Raw genomic sequence first — 18429 nt, 5'->3', positions numbered from 1 at the left:
AATGTTTACTTGATAGAAATAACAGTATTTGTCATATAAAAATATGAGACTAAAACCAAATTTTTATAATTTGAATTTAATATATCTATGTCTCTAAAATGGCTAATGACAGTGAAAAAATAAATTATATGATAAATCATTTGATAGCTTTGATTCCTATAATTGAATAATATGAAGTGAAAAACTTCAAGAATGGCTTTTATGTGATTTTTAAATTGACACATTAGCAAAAACAGAGTTCAAGCTTATGTGAGTAATGCAGTTCTTAGTTGAAATGTAGCTATCGCAGAATTTTATTTAAAAAATATAGAATGAAAGGAAAACCAACCATTTGAAATTTTTGTAAAAAAATTGTAATGTATGAAATACACTAAATATGCCAAATTAAATATGTTTCGTGTACTTGGTGTATTTAGTGTATTTAATACACTAAAATTTTGTATTGTATAATATACACTAAATATACTTTAATCCAACACAGAGTATCAGTCTAGTATATATACCTTCACTCGTTACTTCTAAAGCCTGTTTATTCAAATGGAAATAATACCAATCTTTTCCTGTTTTGTGGTCCTTGACTTTTGTATTAGAAAAAAGTTATGGGAAAAAATACCAAGCATATGTCATTTATGACTTGGTGGCATAAAGAGCCAGTGATGTTACTACTGGTTTCAGTGCTTGGTTTGATTTACAAAAAGTAAAATGATTATTTAATTTTGTGTTGTCTTAACCTGTTTTATACCATTATCACTTAGTATTTAAAAATACCTTATATATTATAAAATCATAGAGCCATGCAGAATCTTAAGAGATCATTTGATTTAGCCTCACTGCCTTTCAAATAATGTGACATCTTGAGGTCCAGACATTTTAAGAGACTTGCGAAGTGTCACATCTAGCTTCTGGTAAAGGTAAGACTTAATAATCTAGAAAAGTGTTCTAGTTTTGAAATTCAGGAACCTTTCTTTTTTTCCTTTGGCTCAGAGTTTTTGAATTATGTGATTTAAAAAAAAAATGTGCTATGTAAATAGGGAATTCATTCAACAATGTTGATTGTGCATCTACCAGATGCTGTGAATGCAGTGAGAGGTAAGACACATATGGTCACATGGCTCATGAAACTTACACTTTTGTGGAGGAAACCAATACAAAATTAAAATAATTACCAGTTATGATCATTGCTATGAAATAAGGGTTCAGATAGAACAGAGGAACAGCTACTTAAGAAAGATGATCAGAGGTCTCCTAGGAGATGGGCAGAAGATACCCTGCATGTGAAGAATGCATGGAAAGAGTGTTCAGAGATAGGAAGTAGCACATGCAAGGGTCCTGGAAGCTTCCACGTTTTAAATTTATTTATGGCCTCCTATGCATCTTGTACTAAATAATCATACATTTACTATAATTTCTACTTACTGAGGTATGTATTGCATGTTTGCTCAGTGGTATTATAAACATAATTGTATAGTATTTTACATAGTGAGACCAGCAATACATTTTTTTCAGTAATTACTGAACAAAAGGAACATGTTCATATATGAGAGATTATGTCATGGATAAAGGCTGAAATGGGATTAACTGGAAGAAGTGAATTTTTCTAATTGATTTCATGATCAGACATGTTGATTTTTAAATGTTAGGACTAGAGGCATACACCCCCTGCAAGACTCATCCTTAAAAACCACTAAAAATAAAACGAGGAAATTTACACTTTAATCTTATTCTTGGTATTACGATATCGTCTAACTGATTGCCAGCATGGTACAATACAGTAGAAACTTTCAAGTCCTGAAGGGGAATAAAAAAGACCTTCCTCCAAAACAAATTATTTAGTTAGGAGCTCAAGACATATGAGAGTATAAAAATCTCACCTCAGTTAGTATAACCACTATGGAAAACAGTTTGGAGGTACCTGAAAAAACTAAAAATAGAGCTACCATGCCATCCAGGAATCTCACTGCTAAGTATATACTCAAAAGAAGGGAAGTCAATATATCCAAGAGATATTTACACTCCCATGTTTATTGCAGCACTATTCACAATAGTCAAGAGTCGGAAGCAACCTAAGTATCCATCAACAGACAAAGGAAATGTGGTACCTGTACAAAATGGACTACTATTCAGCCATTAAAAAATGAATGAGATCCTGTCATTTTCAACATGGATGGCACTGGAGGTCATTATGTGAAGCATTATGTGAAGTGAAATAAGCCAGGCACATAAAGACAAACTTTGCATGTTCTCACTTATTTGTAGGAGCTAAAAATTAAAACATTTGAATTCCTGTAGATAGAGAGTAGAAGGTTGGTTACCAGAGGCTGGGAAGGGTAGTGGGAAGTGCTGGGCAAATGAATGAGACCTATTCTATTGTTGTGCTATTTGATAGCACAACAGGGTAACTGTAGTCAATATACATTTTAAAATAACCAGAAGAGTATAATAGGATAGTTTGTAACACAAAGGATAAATGCTTGAGGTGATGGATACCCCCTTTACCCTGATGTGATTATAACACATCGTGTGCTTTTATCAAAATATCTCATGTACTTCATAAATATATATACCTATTATGTACCTACAAAAATAAAAAATGAAGAAATTTCCTCACCTCACCAGAGGAAACATGATGTAGCAGTGGTGATACATATTTTTTAAATAATTTTTTCATTTTGAAATCATTATGGATTGACATTTAGTTGTTAGAAATAATACAGAGAGATCCCGTGTACCCTATATTCAGTTTCCCTCAATGGTAGCATCTTGTAAAACCATAAAATAATATCACAACCCAGATACTGACATTGATACAGTTAAGATACAGAGCACTTCCATCACTGCAAGGATCTCTCATGTTGTACTTTCATAGCCACACTTCCTTCGGTCCATCTAGCTCCTTACTAACCCCTAAAAACCATTAGTCTGGTTTTTCAAGAATGTTATATAAATGGAGTCATGTTGTATGTAATCTTTTAGCATTGGCTTTTTACTCAGCATAATTCTTCAGAGATCCATCCAGCTACTTTCATTCCTTTTTACTGTTGAGTAGTACAGTGTTCCGTGGTATGTGTATCAGTTTCTTAGGGCTGCTGTAATAAAATACTGCACAGTGGGCAGCTTAAAGCAACATAATTTTATTTATTAAATTTATTCTTTCTCAGTTCTGGAGGGTAAAAGTATGTAATGAGGTGTTGGCAGTGTTGGTTACCAGTGAGAACTCCAAAGGAGAATCTGTTTCATGCCTGTCTCCTAGCTTCTGGTGATAGCTGACAATCCTTGACATTCTTGGTTTGTAGAAGCTCTACTCTAGTCTCTGCCTGTGTCTCCATATGATCCTCTGCCTGTGTGTCTCTTCTCTGTATCCAGATTTTCCTCTTTTTATAAGGGCAACAGTCTTTTCCATTAATGGACTATCCTACTCCTGTATGATCTAACCTTAACTACATCTGAAACGACCCTGTTTCCAAATGAGGTCACATTCTGAGTTTTCAGGCATTAGGACTTGAGCATATCTTCCTGGGGGATACAATTCAACCCCTAACAGTATGGATATACCACAATTTGTCTAATCATTCATACTTTGAAGGACGTCTGGTTTGTTTCTAGTTTGGGGCTACTACAAATAAAGGTCTCCAAACATTTATGTATAGGTTTTTATGTGAACATAAGTTATAATTTTTCTGGGGTAACTGCCTAGGATCACAGTTGCTAATTGTGTGGTAATTGCATTAGTTTAGTTTGTACTATTACACATTTCCACCAGCAATGTGTGAGTGATCCCTTTTTTTTTTCTCATCCTTGCCAGCATTTGGTATTGTCACTTTTTCACTATGTTGTATTTGAGCCATTCTAAAAGATGTGTAGTGATATTTCATTGTTGTTTTAATATGCATTTCCCTAATGAATGATGTTCTGGAACATCTTTTCAATGTGCTGGTTTGTCATTGGTATATCCTGTTTTAGTGAAATACCTGTTCAGCTCTTTCGTGCATTTTCTAATTGGATGTTTGCTTGTTTTGTTTTGTTTAACTCTTGCACTCTTTATATATTCTAGACCTTTATATTCTAGTTCTTCATATATTCTATTTCTTTGACATTTCTCCAAGTCTGTGCCTTGTCTTTTCATCTTCTCAAGAGACAGGGTCTTTCATAGAACAAAATTTTTTAATTTTGAAGAAGTCCATTTTAGGCTGGTCTGAAGGTAGTGGATAACTCAATTGATTGTTCAGTCAGTTATAGATTGAGCTCCTTGTTTTACTCCTTCTCCCATTCTCACTACTGCACTTGACTAGCATTAAAAAAAAAAAAGTCCATTTTATTTCTTTTAAGGTTTGTGGTTGGTGCTTTGGTGTTAAGTCTAAGAAGTCTTTGCCTAATCCTATATCTCAAAGATTTTCTTCTGTTTGTTTTTTTCTAAAAGCTTAATAGTTTGAGATTTTACATTTAAATCTATATGTTAACTCTTTTCTGCAGAGGCAGTATATGCTATTAGTCCTGGATCTCAAAGGTTTTCTTCTTTATTTTTTTTTTCTAAAAGTTTAATAGTTTGAGATTTTATGTTTAAATCTATGTTAACTCTTTTCTGCAGAGTCAGTACATTCTATCTTTGTAGAAGTAGGAGGTCTTGTGATGTAGTTTTATAATCTGGCCAAAATGTCTCACAGAAGCAGACATAGTAATGAGGATACCACATGGAAACAACAACAATAAGAACAAAAAAATCCCATAGACAGCATGTTCAGCATTCAAGGTGACAGTGTCACCATAAGTCTCCCCCCATATTTGTGTGAGCGGCTGAATGACTAACAGCAACAAGACTAAAGGCAACTGTGTGGGACAAGCAAAGGGAAAGGAAAAAAAGGCCTTATGGTCATAAGAACTTGATCTTGGGTGGTTCTAAGAGCATAAAAACAAATAGTCATCTTTTAAGGAAAGCATTCCTACTTGCAGTGGAGGACTCCACGAACAGATATTAAAATAATAAATAAAACTGGCAGGGGGCTGTATTAGTCTGTTTTCACGTTGTTAATAAAGACATACCCAAGGCCGGGTAATTTATAAAGGAAAGAGTTTTGTTTTGTTTTGTTTTTCCCTGCCTCATAAATTTTATTCCCGATGTGGGACAGATTCGTTCCATCCCCAAATGAATCACATGCTGCCCTGGAAAGACCTAGGAAACTCTTCCACTGTCTCCAGGGAAGTAGCGAGAAAGGCAGGTGCTGGGGACTGGAAGGCTTTGAAGTTTCCCAGCCTACTTTTTCTCACCTCTCAACAAAGGATAGCTGTTCTCTATTATTCCTCTCATCCACTCATCCCTTAAAAACCCCCACAAAACCATCATTAGTTAAAAAACAAATAAAACCTCTTCAAGTGTTGGGCATTAGGGGTTCAGGCTGGGACTTGGGGTCACCAGTGAAAGAGGAAGGGGAAGAGGAGGAGGAGCCATCACTGTTTCTGCGGCAGGGGTTCCTTCCTTGCCGCATCCTGTAGCAACTGTTTGTGTATCTCGTCTGCTGGCAACTGCATGTATGGAACCACTGAGCCCTGAATGAGGCAGTTCTTCACTGATAACATGTGAGGATATTTCTCAGGGTCTGTGACACTGATATTAGTCAGTTTGATGTTGAGATACTGATCCACAGAATGGAGCATTCCACAGATGCTCAGGTCATTCTTGAGTTCCACAACCGACTTGAAAAAAGAATAGAAGAGCGTGGTGCTGGTGCCACGGGATGGACTGGAAAGAGGGCAGGGGAAAGGAAAGAGGTTTAGACTCACAGTTCCACATGGCTGGGGAGGCCTCACACTCATGGTGGAAGGTGCAGGGGAAGCAAGACACATCTTCCATGGCAGCAGGCAAGAGAGAGAGCATGTGCAGGGGATCCCTCCTTATGAAACCACCAGATCTCATGAGACTTATGTACTGCCATGAGAACAGCACAGAAAAGACCCACCATCATGATTCAGTTACCTCCCAGCAGGCCCCTCTCATGACACGTGGGAATTATGGGAGCTACAGTTTGAGATTTGGGTGGGGACACAGCCAAATCATATCAGGGGCTATTCAGGTTCCCAGTGAGGATTAGAGAAAATGTATTGTTGTAGTTAGAGAATCAGTTTTTAGTGATTTTAAAAAATTATACAAATGTTTTAGAATCATTTTGGAAGATCCTGTTTATTATCCAGGGTAAAATAAAGGTGAAATAACAGTAAGGCATAGAGATTGGAAACATCACGAGAAGTCATTTGTTAAAATTAAGCTGTTTCTCTAAACTTGAGAAATATATATGACTTGAAATCTTTTTTCAAAATTTTAACTTTTTAAAATGTTTTAATCTTTTCCTTTTAAATAAACATAAAATGGATATGGCATCTATCAGGGTTTGTATTACTATTGTCTTGCTGCTGTAGCAAATTGCCGCAAATACAGTAGCTTAAAGCAACACAGATTTATTCTCTTATAATTCTGGAGGTCACAAGTCAGAATCAGTTTTACTGGCCTAAAACTATGGTGTTCGTAGGGCTGGTTTTTCTGGACATTCTAGGGGAGAATTTGCTTCCTTTGCCTTTTCCAGTTTCTAAAGGCTATCCTCATTACTTCACTCTGTCCCAAGTTACACTGCCTTTTCTTACATCGTTTCCATTTTCACATCACCTTTTCTGACATTGTTCATCTTGCCTCTTTCTTGTAAGTATTCTTATGATTACACTAGGCTCACCTAGATAATATAGGATAATCCGACATCTCAACACCCTTAACTTAATCATATCTGAAAAGTTTATTTGCCATGTAAGCTGACAAACACTGCAGGTTTTGGGCATAAGGATGTGGTTATCTTTTGGGGGACATTGTTCAGCTGACCATAGGTTTAAGAGAGTAAAATGTATATTATTTACTTCCATAAATACATGTTTTTGAATTATATTCAGATGTTCAGTTAATATTTACTTGCCTTGTGCCTTGTCATTTCTGATTTCATTTTGCAAAGTTTATTTTTATTCTTTTAAGTTTTTTTTTTAATTTTTCCTGGTAGTCTTTATGAAATTTGTTTGTGTAAAATTACTGTAACAATATTACTTTAGAGTATTATTATTTTGAAGTATACCTCCCTGTTGATTTTGCTCACATTTTTGAAATCATTCACCTTTATGTGACTGATATTCTGGATGTACATGAGAATGTATTTTTCCACTTTACCTTGAATGTTTTAAATTATGTCTTGTATTGTTGTCATTGTTGGAGTCTTTTTTTTTTTTCTTTGTAGCTAGGAGACGCAAAGAGGAAATCCTCTGGAAGCTTTAAGTACTTAATGGGTGCAGTCTTTTCCAGGACCTGGTCCTTATAAATTTATATTCACAAAAGTGATTCTTTTATTATTATTATTATTATTATTATTATAATACTTTAAGTTCTAGGGTACGTGTGCACAACGTACAGGTTTGTTACATATGTATACATGTGCCATGTTGGTGTGCTGCACCCATTAACTCATCATTTACATTAGGTATATCTCCTAATGCTATCCCTCCTCCCTCCCCCGACCCCACAACAGGCCCCGGTGTGTGATATTCCCCTTCCTGTGTTCAAATGTTCTCATTGTTCAATTCCCACCTGTGAGTGAGAGCATGCGGTGTTTGGTTTTTTGTCCTTGTGATAGTTTGCTGAGAATGATGGTTTCCAGCTTCATCCATGTCTCTATGAACTCATCCTTTTTTATGGCTGCATAATATTCCATGCCATATATGTGCCACATTTTCTTAATCCATTCTATCATCGATAGACATTTGGGTTGGTTCCAAGTCTTTGCCATTGTGAATAGTGCCACAAAAAACATACGTGTGTACTTGTCTTTATAAATCATGCTGCCACAAAAGTGATTCTTTTAAAAAATCAACTTTCTCTCAAGAGATTACTGAGAACTCAGAAATGCCAATTTATTATTAAAAAGAAGTTACCAACTAATAAATAAAACAGCATGAATTTATCACGAAGTCTGTGTGGATTTAGAACACAGATCACAGACTGTTGAATGATAATGATGTAAATACTGATTACCATTTATTGAATTCCACTGGAGAGGTCTATCTTCTGGATATTACTAGGTCTCTTATAAATGTTCTTACTCATTAGTTTTACTTTTCTTATACTTTTTTCTCTTCTGTTTGTTAGGACACTCACCTGAAACTTGTTACAATAAGGAGATTACAGCTTTCTTTATAGCAGTCATTGAGGTTGCACCCTGCTCAATTAAATTTGAATTTAGTTTTCAAAATATTGATCAGCATCGTATTTATAAATAAATCTCTCTTAGTGTGGTTATTTTTGCCTGTGAATATTTATTCAGTTTATGTTGAGCCTTATAGTTTCAATTTAAGAAGATATTTTCTGACCTTATGTTCTGATTTTGACATTTTCTCTAATTTATAATCTATTGTCTCTTACATACTAATAACTTACTTTCAGCAGTGCATGGCACAGTCCTTTTTGGGAATTATTGTAATATATAGTGTGGGCTATTTCCAGAAGTATCTACCACCACTACCTGTTTACCTGTGGCTTCAATGTGGGTGAATGAGTTTGAAATTATTATTGAAGGCAGCCTCCAAGGGTTAAAAACTCACAGTAAGACAACCTGTGGCCTTGTACTCTAAGGGAGGGATGGGAAAGTCTACTGTCTTTGTATTGGAGATGTTGGAAAGATTTGGGGCCCTTTGTTTTACTCGTTCCCCCAATTACATCTTAGCCCTTAGTCCTTGTCATTGTAGCTTCACCTGCCTCCAGACACACATCCCTCACAACATATACACAAGCTTCGTATCCAGACTGTCACCTTGATTTTATTTATTTTACCCTAGGCACAGATCTGACCCTAGCTATATTGCCTTTGATACTTAAGGTAAATTTAAGATTCTGCTTCTGTTATTTTAATTCATTCTAGGCCCTACATCTCTGGACCTAAGTGTCTACTCTGTGAGGTATATGGTTTAGCTAAAATAAAATGAATGTCATAGATCATAATATATTTGAAAGCATCTTGAATTTGGATTTGACTCCAAACACTTCCATTTTGTTAATGCTAGCATGTAATAAATACTGTGATAACTTAAAATCTGCTTAGTTTCATATTTTTTATTATTCTAAAATGCTCTTATAAAAATGAAATCAAAGAAAAGCATAATTTACATATATGAGGTTTCCTTAATGTCTTCTTAATGAAGTTGAAATCATTTATATTTAATTTATTCTCTTTTAGTATTGTGCTTCTGCTAAGCCAAAAACAGGCACTTGAAGAACTGAAGCAGTCAGTCCAGCAGCTGAGATGCACTGAAGCAAAGTTTTCAGCACAGAAGGAATTACTAGAGCAAAAAGTGCAAGAAAATGATGGGAAAGAGCCACCTCCAGTAGTAAATTATGAAGAAGATGCACGATCAGTTACATCTATGGTAAGCTAAAGAATAATCCAATGGGAAACTTGGAAGAGTAGTGTCTAGGTAATAAGTGAATACAAAAATTACTCCAATTTGCTATAACACATTATTACTCTTGTTAATATGCAGGTCCTATTAAACTTGTTTGTAAATGCAAAATAGACTTGTCAGTCACCTCAGGTCACCTGGAGAGCACTTTCAGGAACCACCTGTAGAGTCAGAGGAAAAAGTTCTTCTCTTGCCTTCAAAACTGAAAGGAAAGACTGCAGTTGTTTTTATTCCTGGGAGACAGCAGGAAGGTAGGGTCTTATTCTTAAGAGAGAAGTAAACAATAAGAAGAAAGCTATTTATTAATTTTTTTCATCTTAAGTAAAGTAGAATCTTATCTGAGATTGCTGGTGTATTTATTGCTTTTAAAATACAAAATATTGATTTAGTTTAAGAAGTTTTTTTCTGCTCATAAATGTGATCCTTAAACTACAATAAATACATTCAAATTCACCAACTTGAAATTCATTTATTTCATAGTTGTATTAGCTGTTTAAGAATGCCTAGTATAAAGTCTTTCTTCTCTCCTTTCCTTTCCTCTCCTCTCCTCTCCTCTCCTCTTTCTTCTCTTCTCTCCTTTCTTTCCTCTTTCCTCTCTCCTTTCTCCTTCTTCCCCCCTTTCTTTCCCTTCCCCTCCCTCCCTCCCTCCTTGCCTGCCTGCCTGCCTGCCTTCCTTCTTTCCTTCCTTCCTTCCTTCCTTCCTTCCTTCCTTCCTTCCTTCCTTCCTTCCTTCCTTCCTTCCTTCCTTCCTTCCTTTCTCTTTATCTTTCTTTCTCCTCCTTCTCCTTCTCTCTTCCTCTTTCTTTTCTCTCTCTTCCTCTTTCTTTCTCTGTCTTTTTTCTATTATCTGTCTATTCATCTATCTATCTATGTATGTTGGTGGTTCTCACCAAGTGGTCATTCCCCACCCATGACACCCTCCCCAGCACCCCCACCCACATACCTGGGACATTTGGTAGTATCTCCAGACACGGATTGTCACAATCAATGGGTGCTATTGACATCTAGTGGGTAGAGATTGGTGATACACAGAACCTCTTAGAATGCACAGAACAGCCCCCTCCCTTCACATTACCAGCACAAAATTATCCAGATCAAAATATGAAAAGTGCCAAGGTTAAAAAAGTCTGAGCTATATCCTTGGCATTTCCTGTGGGTAACTTATAGAATTATTATAATTATGCTATAGCTGATATTTTAGTAATTTTTACTTTATGTGATTCTAAATGGTATGATTTGATTAAGTGGATTCATATGTCTCCATAGCCAAAAAAAAAAGACTGTATCTGAGAATATGGTAAATGTAAAAATGAATATGAAGTATTTAAACAACTGTGGTTATTACTATTACATATTAAAATAAAACTATTGTGGTTGTTATTAATATTGAGCCATATTAATCTACACATCACTTTGTGAATTGTGAATTGTGAATCCTTGCTCTCCTTCACTGTCCTAGCTATAAGGATCTCAGCATATGTACCAAGGACCCTGTTAAATTCCCTTTCTTGCTTCGTGATTCTTGATAAGTATCTGGCATATGTGTTCTTTCAAAGGAACTTCTGAAAAGTTTTCCTTTTGTTTGGCTTTTGAATATCTTATCTAGTAAATCTTTTGTTCACTGAGTGTGGTTTATAATATTTCCATTACCCTGCGGTTGTGGAATTGGTTATTTAAAGGCTTGGCCAGGCGCAGTGGCTCATGCCTATAACCCAGCACTTTGGGAGGCCAAGGTGGGTGGATCACAGGGTCAGGAGATGGAGACCATCCTGGCCAACATGGTGAAACCCCATCTCTACTAAAATACAAAAAAAAAAAAAAAAAAAAAAAAATTAGCTGGGTGTGGTGGTGTATGCCTGTAATTGCCCTGCTACTCAGGAGGCTGAGGTGGGAGAATCGTTTGAACCCAGGAGGTGGAGGTTGCAGTGAGCCGAGATCGTGCCACTGCACTCCAGCCTGGTAACAGTGCAAGACTCCATCTCAAAAAAAAAAAAAAAAAAAAAAAAAAAAAAAAAAAAATTTGTGATCATCTGGAGTTTAATATTTCATAATCATTGAAGAGAAGATTTGTTTAATGAATACATAATGTTTCCAAGGTAGTGTATAGTGTAGCTTAAGAGAATCAGTGTCTTTCTGGCACCTTCAGGCTCTGCTCTTGTGTCCATTTATTCAATGGTGATAATACTTTATATATTTTTACAAGATGGTGCTGCATATTTCATTTTATCAAATTTATTTTAAATTGTTGAAATACTAATTATAAATTAGATCTTACCTATTTGCTGAAGCAATGCTTTTAGTTGTTAAGGATTTTTTTGTAAAAGAATATTATAATATATGTAGTTTAAAGCAATAAATTATTATTTTACAACTAAGACGGCATTTTTACAAATTAATGCCAATTAATGAGATTTTACAGCATTTTTTCAGGAAAATTAGAAATCTTTACAATGCCTAATTCCTAAAACTTAAGAATATGTCTACATGTATCAGTGAATCTTTGTGTAATTCAGTTTTTCAATTAATAATTAGAGTATTATTTTTCAGTTTACTTGGAAACAAAAAGAATCAAAGCTTTAAATGATTTTGTCCCCAAATAACTGTTTAAGCATTGCTTTATGAATGATGTTACAAGAAAAGCCTGAAATTCACATAAGCAGTTCTGTTGATATTTTCTCTTTATAAATTCCATTGTTATAAATGGTATACAATTTCAGTAAGAGACTTATTTGAATATTGGAAGAATTGGAAGAACTCAAAATTAAACTACTGTATCATGGAAAATTGTGCAAATTTGTGTAAATATTATTTGAGAGCAGGAGAGACAATGAATTATTTCCACATGAGTTTTGGAGAGAACAAACATTCTCCATGATCTTCGTTAATGGCAGTGTGACTGAAAATACCGACTCTTCAGTGGTGAGTGCTCCTGTGAAAGAGTGCTCTAAGGAACTGTACCCTTGAAATGTGCCATCATTGGGTATTCTTATAAAGGTTCCAAATGATCAAGTGTATAATCAAGGTTCGGGTTGTATAGTCAAGTTCTTAGAAGTATTGATGTTTATTTTAGCTCTATAAGTCAATGAGAGTTAAAGCTCATTGTTAGAGTTTAAATGTTTATTCTCTCCAAAACTCATGCGGAAATTTAATTGCCATTGTAAGAGTGTTAAGAGTGGGACCTTTGAGAGGTGATTAGGTCAGGAGGGCTTCACCTTTGTGGATGTAATTAATGTCTTTATAAAAGAGGGAGTTCAGCTCCCCTTTACCTCTTTGCCCACCTCCCCACCCCTGCCATGTAAAACCAAAGAATTCTTTCCCTTTGGAGGATACAGTGTTCAATGACCCATCTTGGAATTGGGGATTAGTCTCTTTTCAGATGCCCAGTCTGCTAGCAACTTGATCTTTGACTTCCCAGAACTGTGAAAAATGAATTTCTTTCTTTCTTTTTCCTTCACAACTATACTAATGAGGAAATAAATTTGTTTTTTTGTAAATTACCCAGTCTTAGGTATTCTGTTATAGAAGCACAAAATGGTGTAATACTCCTAACTATTAATTTACAAAAATCTAAAAATGTATAGACACAGATAAATCATCTTCATCAGGACCGGTAATCCCTCTAATGTGGTATTTTTTCACGTTAATCTGGCCAAAATACAAAGGAGAAAATGATTAATTTTAGTATAATTCTATTTCATTTATTCACTCAGGCAGTCTTTACTGAGTACCTACTATGTGCCAAGCACATTTCTAGGTACATGGAATACGTTAGTGAATAAAAGTAATAAACAGTCTCATCTTTTAGAGGTTATAGTCTATGATGAATGGCAGTTAATAAATAAGTAAATTATATATCATGTTGGAAAAAAAGTGGCAAGGAGTAAAAACAAAGCAGGGTCAGAGGTTGGTACCCAATTTTAAGTGCAAGTCAGGATAAGCATCATTGAGAAGGTGACATTTGAAGAAAGACTTGAAGCAGAAAGCTAATAAACTACTTCAATTTTGGGGGAAGGAGAATTCCAGCCAGAGGGTACATCCGTTGCAAAGGCTGTAAAACAGGTGCATGTCTGGACTGTTCAAGGTTTAGCAAGAAGGTTTAAGTAGAAGGAAATGTGGAAGTATGGGGAATGAGGTTAGAATAGTAATGGAGAACAGATCTTGAGGCCTTGGATTATGAATTTTCTCTGAATGAAATAGGGAGCCATTGGGTAGGAGGGCTATAACAGAGGAATGACGTGCCCTGACTTTCAGTTTAAATTGGATAGCTATGGCAACTACGTTGAGAATAAACTTAATGTGGGGAGTAAGGATGGAAAGATGAGACGATTGTAGAAACTTACATGACAGAAGATGACAGTTTGAGCAAGGATGGTGAGATACCACTGTTGGTCAGAAGTGTTTAGCTCCTGTATATATTGTGAAGCTTGAGGCCATCAGATTTTCTGTGGATGTGGAGTATGAGAGAGCGGAGTCAAGAATGGCTTTAAGGTTTTTAGCCTGAGCATTGAAGGAATTAAATTGGTTTTAAGTGTGGTGGAAAGACTACACATAGAGCAGCTTTGATGAGGAAGATCAAGCCTTCTGTTTGTTTTTCAAAAACGACAAGTCAGCAGAAATTTGGGTATTTGGGCTTGGAGTTCAAGAGTATGATTTGAACTGGAGGTAAAAATTTGAGAGTTGTAGACATCAGATGGTATTTAAAACCATTTGACTGTAAGAGGTCATCAAGTGAGAGAGGATAGAGAAGAAAAGAGGAACAAAGACTGAAGTCAAGTTAAGAGGTCTAAGAGAAGAGGAATCAGTAGAAGAGACTGAGAAGAAGAAACCAGTGAAAGAGAAGAAAATCAGGAGAATCTGGTGTCCTGAAAGTCAAGTGAGGAAAGTATTTCAAAGTAGAGAGGGTGATCAGTTGTGTTAAATGTTGTTGATGGGTGCAGTAAGGTGAGAACTGATAGTTGAACGTTGGAGTTAGTAATACAGAGGTCATTGGTGAGCAGTTTTAATGGAATGGTGGGGATAGATCACTGATTAGGGTGAGTCTAAGAGAAAGAAAAGAGAATAATTGTGTATGGTGAGCATAGACATATTTTTCATGGACTTATGCTGCAAAGGCATATGAAAAATAAGGCAGTAAATTTATATTTAAAGAGGAGGAAATTATCGTATCTGAATGTTACAGGTACAGTCCATTAGAAAGGGGAAAGCTAATCATTTTGAGAAGAAATGAGTCAATTAAAAAAAATTAGAGACAGGGTCTTTCTCTGTCACCCAGGTTGGAGTACAGTGGCATGACCACAGCTCCCTGCAACCTCAAACTCCTGGGCTCAAGTGATGCTTCTGTCTCAGCCTCATGAGTACCTAGGATTTAAGGTGCAAGCCACCATGCCTGACTAATTTTTATTTTTTAATTTTTGTAGAGATGGGGTCTTGCTATGCCACCCAGGCTGGTCTTGAACTTCTGGCTTCAAGTGATGCTGATGCCTCACCCTCCCAAAGTTCTGGGATTACAGGCATGATTCACCATGCCTGGCCCAGAATAAATGTCTTAATAAGTGAGAGAGGGTGGAATCTAGTATCCACATGGATTGGCTTTAATATTGGCACAATAATTGGCAAGCAGGATGGTAATTCCTGGTTATGTGGGTGGTGATTTTGTGAATGTCCTCTTCTGATTGCTTTGTGTTCTCAGTGAAGTAGAATTAAGGTCAGGGTCATTTGCTGAGAGTGATGATATGGGAAGAGGGTATTGGATGTTTGAAGAAGGTGTGAAATCATCTAGGAGAATGGAGAATGAATGGACTAGGACAGTGCAGTGTGATTGCTGAGTAGTAGTAATGGTTCACCTAAGATTGTGGTTCTACACAGTACAACCAAGAATATATGGTGGACTATGTAATACTTGGATCCTGAGTTTAAGGTGGGACTTGTCAGCATGGTTGTACTTTTTTCTGCCAAGTGTGTTCAGCCATCCTGGCATGATATAGAGTGGGCAGAAAGTTGGATTTCTTTAAAGCTGTGGTTATGCTAGATAAGTATGATGAATTAAGTAAGAGAGGGGAAAAGGAGGGAAGATGTGTATAAGAAAATGATTGTAATGATTAAAGAATTAAAGCTGTGTAGTAGAGAGGCCATCAAGAGAGGAGTGGAGTGTAAGGGAAAGTGCTTTGAGGAGATAGGTTGTTAAATCAGGTGATCATGGCATACTAGGTTAGATAATAGAATCTTAAAATTTTGGAGTTTCCTCTAGCCAGTGACAGTAAGCAGAATCAGAAATAAAAGTGAAGCATCTTCAATGACACACCTGTAAGGGAATATAAGAAATAATAATCGCTTTGTGTCTACCACAGCAATAAAATCCTGCCATTTTACAAACCTTAATATTATTAAAAAAATAATTTTGGTAGACTGGGCGTGACGGCTCACACCTGTAATCCCAGCACTTTGGGAGGCCGAGGTGGGTTTACTGCTTGAGTTCAGGAGTTTGAGACCAGCCTGGGCAACATGACGAAACCTTGTCTCTACAAATACATAAAAATTAGTTGGGTGTGGTGGCACGTGCCTGTAGTCCTAGCTACTCAGGAGACTGAGGTAGGAGGATTGTTTAAGCTGTGTAGTTTGAGGCTGCAGTGTGCCACGATTGTGCCACTGCACTCCAGCCTGGGTGACAGAGTGAGAGCCAGTCTCAAAATAAAATAAAAATAATTCTGGTCTATTAGTAGAGTCACCTTTAAAAACCATGAATCACAGTGTTACCTTATTTGCAAAGGTTCACTCTACTTCTCCGAACTTAACAGAGTGTTTCTAAGACTTAGGATAACATTGGAAAAATTAGTCTTTTCTGCTACACCATCAAGTTTATAGACTACTGGAGGGGAATAAATTCATTTGAACTTTGGCAGTACTCTTTATTAAAGAGAAAAAAAATGGACTGTAAGAATACATATCTTTAGAGCATTTAGAGAGAAATATCTTTGAGGCCATTATAATTACAAAAGGAGAAGTACAATGATAACTTACGGGAGGTTTTCCTAGCAAAACCGTAGTCGTATTTATTTTGCTAGGCTGGCAGTAGTACTAGTCTGAGTTTTGTTATATTGATTTGATTCGTTAGATTACATAACTTCTTTATTTTATCTGTGTATTTCCCATTAGTTTGTGGGATGTTAAGAAGTGTACCACACAGAAGTGAGTTGCAGAATTTGAGTCATGTTGGGTGAAGCCAAAAGAAACAGTAATATTGACTGCAGGAACTTTCTAAGCCTTTCATATTAAATGTCCAAGAGGGGAAATAGTATATGGAATGCAGTGTTTCTGAAAATATTGTCCCAATTCCCTTTCAAGGAGCATCCTGAGGGGACCGTAGTGTAATGGAACATACTTTGGGAAATGCTTAGTTAGAAGATAAATTCTTTCTTATTTAATTGGGATAATCACAGATTAAATGTCTAATAATTCTGAAGACATTTTGAATTGCTTATATGTTCTTGAATTTAAGGATTATTTTATATAATGCTTCAATTCTAGCTCTTTGGGGTAGAAGAATCTGCCTTCTGGGGCAAATTAGAAGGGTGAACTCTATTGACTCATAGTGATGAGAATATCAGAATTTTCTAATCTCTAAGTAAACATCAGCTGCTGACTTTCTTATTATATTTATTTATTAAGAGACATGTTCTTCATTCTTTTTTTAATTATCTGGTTTTAAGAACATACTAAGTATTCAGTCAGTATATGCTGAATTAAAGAATTGGACTTTCTTTTCACTACAGAATAATCTGGTTATTTTACTTTATGACAATATATGCTTTGGACCAAACATAAAATAATTTTGATTGAAAGAATCTCCCTTATATGTCAAATATGTCTAGAATTGATGGCACCATAAAATGAATTTCTCCTTTATAAATATAATTACCTAGTCTATATAATTGCCTTTGTTTGTTTCTGAAATTGCACATTTTGTTTAAGCCCTTTTGCTAGACCAACACACAACATAGATTTTTCTTCTCTGCACATGTTACTTAGTTTTGCTTAACTGAGCAGCAGTATCAGTAAAATCCTGCTTTGTTACGTTTTCAACCAACAACACATTTAATTTGTTGGCTAAAAATTGTCAGGCCAGGCGTGGTGTTTCGTGCCTGTGATTCCAGCACTTTGGGAGGCCGAGGCCCGTGGATCACTTGAGGTCAGGAGTTCGAGATCAGCCTGACCAACACGGTAAAACCCTGTCTCTACTGAAAATACAAAGATTAGCCAGACATGGTTAAGAAAAGATTCCTTAACCTTTCTGAATTTTCTTTTCCATAGAGGGAGGAAATGAATATATACCTTTTTTGCCTTACAGGATTTCTGTGACACTGAAATGAGATAATGTGCATAAACATATTTTGTATATTATAAAATCCTGTAGAAAAACATCAGATTCTATTTCAGTTTTTCTAAAAATGTACCTTAGTTTACAGGTAAATTAATTGATATTCACTGAGTTCTTAAATATGAATTATGGATTTTCTGTAGGATTATTTTACGTATTTCTTATTTGTAAAGGAAAAGCCTTAATTTCTTTGGATAGGTAGTACATGCACATGTACATGGGTCTGAGTGTCCTTTCTTAGTGTCGCAGTTCTCTTCCTTAGAGGTAATCTTCCAGAAGTGTTGTATGCAAATAAAAGCCCAAGTGTAAATGATATGCCTCCTGTTCTTTTTACATAAGTGTTAGAGCATACAACAGTAGGGTTCTATATCTTTTTTACTTAATGCATCTTAGGTATCATTTTATAACAGTGAATGTACAGTTCAGATTTTTTTTCATTTATCCATTTAAAAATCAAATATTTATTGAATGTCAGGTGTCAGGTATCATACATTTTAGGTTTTGGGGATACAGTAGTGAAGAAAATAGAATTTTTTTTTTCACTGTTATGGGCCTTTTACTCTAATTGGAGGAGGCAATCA

At 35.8% G+C, this 18429-nt stretch overlaps 1 protein-coding gene and 1 pseudogene across 24 annotated transcripts in view; one reads left to right on the top strand and one right to left on the bottom strand.

The window, feature by feature from the left end:
• The window catches only part of LOC105471095 (FER tyrosine kinase), a 692543-nt gene that overhangs the window by 391329 nt on the left and 282785 nt on the right, over positions 1–18429 (top strand). For 21 of the 24 annotated variants that reach the window (XR_011624806.1, XR_011624809.1, XM_011723459.3 and 18 more), the window contains one exon: positions 9252–9441. Coding sequence is in view for 20 of the 24 variants with exons in the window: in XM_011723459.3 (XP_011721761.2) it covers positions 9252–9441 (190 nt within the window). In the remaining 4 variants the exon portion in view is untranslated. Of the gene's footprint in view, positions 1–9251; positions 9442–9555; positions 9727–18429 lie in introns of those variants that run through there. The other 3 variants (XR_011624807.1, XR_011624808.1, XM_071098648.1) reach the window with 2 other exon arrangements.
• Positions 5443–6671, bottom strand: LOC139363658 (U6 snRNA-associated Sm-like protein LSm2 pseudogene; annotated as a pseudogene).

This window comes from Macaca nemestrina, chromosome 6 (assembly GCF_043159975.1).
Source record: "Macaca nemestrina isolate mMacNem1 chromosome 6, mMacNem.hap1, whole genome shotgun sequence".
Taxonomy (NCBI): domain Eukaryota; kingdom Metazoa; phylum Chordata; class Mammalia; order Primates; family Cercopithecidae; genus Macaca; species Macaca nemestrina.
Note: the sequence above shows the minus strand (reverse complement) of the source record. Positions and strands in the feature narration are given on the sequence as shown.